General features: G+C 38.0%; 1 protein-coding gene across 4 annotated transcripts in view; it reads right to left on the bottom strand.

The window, feature by feature from the left end:
• Positions 1-381: 381 nt before the first annotated feature.
• Positions 382-5793, bottom strand: part of cyld (cylindromatosis (turban tumor syndrome)) — a 22257-nt gene continuing 16845 nt past the window's right edge. For all 4 annotated transcript variants that reach the window (XM_005727631.1, XM_005727630.1, XM_005727633.1 and 1 more), the window contains 5 exons: positions 4145-4277; positions 3566-3674; positions 3219-3337; positions 2663-2879; positions 382-2248 (listed from right to left, as the gene is read on the bottom strand). In XM_005727631.1, the coding sequence (XP_005727688.1) occupies positions 2064-2248; positions 2663-2879; positions 3219-3337; positions 3566-3674; positions 4145-4277 (763 nt within the window). In that variant the 3' untranslated portion in view covers positions 382-2063. The remainder of the gene's footprint in view (positions 2249-2662; positions 2880-3218; positions 3338-3565; positions 3675-4144; positions 4278-5793) is intronic.

The raw sequence follows: 5793 nt of genomic DNA, 5'->3' as shown, positions 1-5793 counted from the left end.
ACAGCATCTGCAGAAAAATTCCTACACTGGCACAAAATACACAAGACTTGACATTTCACCCTTCAAAATGGGCTTTATTTTTAACATTTACAGGAACATCACTGACATTAATTTTCCACCTGTTACATATGTCTACACTGTACAGATGAAAGAGGAAAAAAAAATCTCAATCCTAATCTCTGCTCTGAGACTTCTCTCATAGAGAACAAGGCTCCAATCAGTGATAAGCTCCAGCAGTGCAGAAAAAGTTTGCACAGGTGTCAGAATACCTGCAACAGTGGAAACGACCACAGACCAAAATGGAAGTTGTCAGGTGGGAGGTACTTTAAAATTTGTCCTTATACGGTATATATATATATATATATATATATATCCAAAAAAAACAATCACTTTGTATTTAGATTGGTAAGCTTTTGGTTTTTGGGAATATAATGGAATCAAGGATCATCTTTTTATTTATTTATTTTTTTCTTTACATACATTGATGCGTCAAGGTTACCAGCCTTGTGCCTCTTCATTTCCCATCATCTGTTAACTGTTCCATGTGTCACTATGAACATTCAGTAGTAGCTGCTGTTGACAAAAACTTACTTCATATAGAGTAAGAGGACAAGGAGTACCCAAAACGTACACTTTCATGAACCCTGTTTCTTTTTCTTAGAAAGGGAGAATAGTTTGTAATATGTTTAAAGTACAATAAATAATAATATTTTGATCACAACTGTTTTGTTATCTTGTGCCTGGATGGAAATATTGCAAGTTATACTTTCATTAAAGGCAGCGAGAGTCAATACCTGCTTCACCTAAATCATAGGATATCCAATGCGCCACGATGGGCAGAGAAAAGGTTTTGTAAACATAAAACATAATTTAGTTTTACTCATCAACACAATGAGTGACAGACTTAAAAACACTGCATATGAAATTCTTCACATCACACACACTTACCTTAAAGAAAACAGTCAGACTTTTCCACTATTTCACCTCATTGACCCTATGAATGCATGGAGTGCTCCACCAATCAGCTTTACAACAGCAGCCATTGTACAAGTCCCGCTTCATGAATGTATCTGGCATCTACACTGCATTAGCAATGCAGACCATTCTTTACAACGAGAGCAGAGGAGCAAATTTGTATTCTGTAACACAAAACCGATGTCTCCCGACCGACAAATTAGCACTCACTGTGACTTCAAATGGGGAGGAAAATAAAATAAAAAAACAAAACCTAAATGTTTCCTGATAGGTTCGCTTGGGGATGATGTAAAAGGTGCAGCATTAGTTATGCAAGTATGCAGTAAAACGTGAGACTTTTACAATGGCTACATCTGTTTCTGCAAAACATACTGTAAAGACACTTACACAGTTTGATGGGAAATTATGCAAACCTGTTCACAAAGAGCAAAGAGTCTGGTTTTGATGCAGCTGCACAGTAGGTTGACATCTATACTGTTGATGTTACTACCAAGACTATGCTACTTAGGTATTTTACACAGAAGCGTACAGGTTGGATGAGGATTTGCACACTGCATTACTTCCTTAATGTGCGTTATGGAAAGCGCCCAACATTTTCAGTGATTAAGAATAGCAAGACTCCTCTTTTCTTAAGGTAAATGAGGTGAGCAAGGTCTTCCCACTAGTTCATTGTGTTTTTGTTGCACATGTTTTGTCAGTCACTACAACGCAACATGCCCTCCCGCCCATTATCTCTTTCCTCCCTCAACAGGGAGTGAATCCTCATAATGCCTACATTTGCTTCATCATCCACTACCAATGCTCAGCTGTGAGACACAGGGAAGCTACATAGGACTACATGAAGAACACAACACTTCAACTAATGCACAGTGCAAATAGGCTTCTCCCCCTTTCTTCCATCTCTCCAGCCTCCAGAACCAAACAGGCATTGAGGAGAGTAAGAGGGGAAAGGATTAATTCTGGACAGTGCCCCTACTGGCAGGCAGCTGTTCTTCTTTTAGTTTAATTTTTGGTCTTCCTGGAACTTTTCTGCCTTGGGGAGGTGGAGTGACTAAGGAGCAGGAGGGTAGGGGTCTTGGGAGAGGGTTCTACTTGTACAGGCTCATCGTCGGGCTCTGGTACATGCACATATAAGCATCACACAGGAGGCGTCGGGCCTGGCCCTGGATGCTTTTGGGATCAAGGGTGTGCAGCTCCTCTGGGGTCATTTTCAGGTAGGCTTCCACTTCCGGACAGGGAGAAACTTGCGGGATGTTGAAACCATTCTGCCCTCCTGAAAAATCGCAAGCGAGGTCATTAGAGACAGCAGAATGGACACAACAAAGCTAGGTCATGACTAAAATACCTCTTCAATTTTAATTAAATGCAATCACTATTAGTTGATTTTTTACAACGACGTCCTTAAAAAAAAAAAAAGGTGAAACTATAAAGCTGTTATCAAGTTACCAGTGAACAGTAGCACAATCTCATAAGAAAGCAACAAAAATGCTACATAGAGGGTAATTAAATATTTCTTGGCATCTTAACAAACAATTGTTTGCTTATTTGTATAAATAGTTTTTAACTTGGATCGTAATTTTGACATTAAACAAAGAAGATGTTTGTTTTTTTGTTGTTGTTTTTTTTTAAATGGTAGTAACTTCAGTCAAAATTTACAAAAACGACATCAACAGGCCATCACACGCACCATCACGGTCGGCCATGCTGTCGAAGAAGAGCCAGGCTGAATCTGCGCTGCCATACTTGACGAAGGCCACGTAGTGACTGGTTTCGATGCACAGCACGGCGAACAGCTCCATCCTCTGGCGGGGAAAACTGCCCTGACGGCCTGTACTTTCTTGTAGCTCCTTGGGAATGGACAGTTTGCCGTGTCGATGGGCTTTTCTCCTCGGATGGAGGTGAACCTAAATCAGTACAAGCACATATGTCCCGCGTCATACACCATTTGTTACACTGGCCTTTTAGTGACAAACAAAAGATGTTAAACATGTTATTAGAAATATTCCACAGTTATTTAAGAAATATATAAAGGAGATTAGAGGAAACAAAAGTCTTCCAGGAATCCTACTGCCATACAAATTATTTGAAAAAAAAAAAAAAAAAATACAAAGAGTTTGTTAAACTTAACACTGAACCACTAGGATTTCTTTGGATTTGGCGCCACCAAATGGCTGATTCTGGCATAGACTTTAAAACTTGTTTCTGGTTGAAGTAATGCTGCAACAACGCCTTGAGTTATTTACCTGTGTATTGCACTTTTCACAGAACTGTTTAATCTTGCCAGCAGTGATGTCCCCGTCCTCATAACAGTCTCGGCACTCGTAGAGAGCCAGGCCTCCGCAGATACGACATTCCCTTGGAGCTGGATAAGAAAACACAAACGTTTATCACTGCCAACACACTGTACCAAAGTTAAATTCTTCAAAAAATTGAGAGCAGGCTGGAAAGCAAGAAAAATTGGTTCCTTTATCTCAGCTGAGCTGAAGTGACAACTGAGTGGAAATTCAATACCAAATGCCACATACAGCTATGAATCACCACTGACCAGCACATTACAGATCTAGACTGGACATAAATATTAGCTACTCACTGTCTTCAAGAAGATCTGTGATGTCCAGTTCCAAGGAGGGGAAAATTTTGTTGAACATTTTGAAGTCTTTGCCAAAGCGGGGCATTTGGATAATTAGGCAGGAAGGAGCCTAACAGAGAAAGAGAACCCATAGGTGGTTGTCTATAAATGTCCAAGTCATAAAATAGGAACTGAGACTATCGTGCTACAGACAAATAGGAAGTCTTTCCAACAACAGGAAAGAAAAAGAGGATATTAAATACATAATATACGGTATAAACTGTGTAATCGTTAATATCTGGAAATATATGTCTTATTTTAAAGGAAAGGTGCAACTTCTATAGCACATGCTGGAGTAAAACTGAAAAACGTTCCTGGTTAAGTAAATTAAACACTCCAAAAACATTTATAAATAAGTACATGCCAATGTAATATTTCAGTTACAACCTCTTAATTCAAACTCTTTTTTTTCTTTGAATGTTTAAAAAAAAAAAAAAAAAAGATTAATTAGTATATAAAATGTTTTTAGACTTGCAAAAAAAAGTTTTCAAACAGTCAATGCACTATAATATCAAACTTTTGAAAATAATTCAAATAAACCTCTGCAAACTTTAGGTCGCTGTTGATGAAAGACCATTCCAGGAGCTGCTGGATGGTGGGAACTCCAACCTTGTCCTTCTTATCCATGAAGATCTGGTAAAAATAACAGTCTTGGACCTTTTGACCTGCTGACCTAGAAAACAACAGCAAAGTCTTTGTTCAATGATCTTCCTTCCTCAAGGGAAAAACTAATTGTGTACAGCTCTTGGAAGCTCTTTATGAACTGTGCGCTTTTTCCTTAAAAAAAATGATACAGCAAAGAGCAATTTTTACTTATACAAGCTGAAAAATACCAGTACCAATATTTGTAACAATTTATAAAAGAAGTAAAAATAGTCTCAGAATTTGTGAAATATGAGCGGGAGGTGAAAGATCAACATAAACAGAAAATTTTAACATGTTTTTGAAATCAGGCTGTTTGACATTTAACAGCTCAAAATGTAACATTTGTTTCACTATATCTGCATGTCTCTGACAGACTGTAAAATCAGATTAAAGATTGTCAGTAGCATTCATTCCAAGTTCGGCAACTTGTAATGACACAGCTTAACAATTCATGTACAGCAAAACAACAGTCATAAATGATGACATCCAACTCTTTAAGTCATATAGTCTGCTCATCGGAATTTCAAAGATTTGTAAATAAAACCGCAACATTAGCTTTCAGTCTGTCAAAAAAAATTCCCACAGTCCAACCACTTTGCCCATGTTGTAACCCATAAAGGTTCCAGTGTCAAGAACTGTGGTATAAATTTACATATTACAGATTTAGACACATGGTTTAGTGCTGTTGTGACTATATTTCCACTGTCTGGTGATGCACTGATAATCAGGGGGAAGTTCTTTATGGCACATCATAACCCTAACCTTTAATATTATTTTTGTGTGAAAAGTACTGAATTTTTTTTATTACCATCCCTAACTAATTCTTTACGAAAAGCAAAGTAATAACATGTTTTAGCAATTAAAGACTGTTTAGATGGAGGGATGGTGCTTTCTGGATGTTTTTTGTTTAAGAAATGTCATGACTTTGAGCATAGCATGGTTGTGGGTGCCAGACAGCCTGGTCATCTATTGGGATTTACCCACACAACAACGTCTAGAATTTATTTACAGAGAATTCTTTGGGGAAAAAAAGGAAATATTCAGTGAGAATCAGTTCTCTGGATAACAATACCTCACTGCCAGGTCTCTCTTGGAAATGAGATTTTTAATCTCAATGAGATTTTTTACCTGGTTAAATAAAGGACTAATAACTTATGTCAGAGGTCAGATGAAACTGCTTCAAGTAGGGATGCACCGATACCGATACTGGTATCGGGGCCGATACTGTAAAATGTGTGTGTACTCATACTCGTAAAAGTTAACCGATACCATGAACCGATACTAACTTATTTCATTAATCAGAGGGTGGCTTGTCATTTTTGTTGTAGTTTTTTAGATTGGCCACTAGGGGGATATCCCGCGCTAAACAGGCACAGGGTTAGATGAGTCAGACTGGCAGCTCCAGATTTAAAAAAAAAAAAAAAAAAGAGAAACTGGAGGCTGATGTAGCTAGGCTAAACAAAATGTCAGCAGTGTGGACCGGAACAGCCAACTTTAACTCAGGTTTTGGAAAAGCGATGAAAAATGTCAAGAGAAAATCCACG

The sequence above is a fragment of the Pundamilia nyererei genome, unplaced genomic scaffold (assembly GCF_000239375.1).
Source record: "Pundamilia nyererei isolate P.nyererei 1_Seehausen unplaced genomic scaffold, PunNye1.0 scaffold00025, whole genome shotgun sequence".
Classification (NCBI taxonomy): Eukaryota; Metazoa; Chordata; class Actinopteri; order Cichliformes; family Cichlidae; genus Pundamilia; species Pundamilia nyererei.
This window is presented reverse-complemented; position numbering and strand designations above follow the sequence as displayed.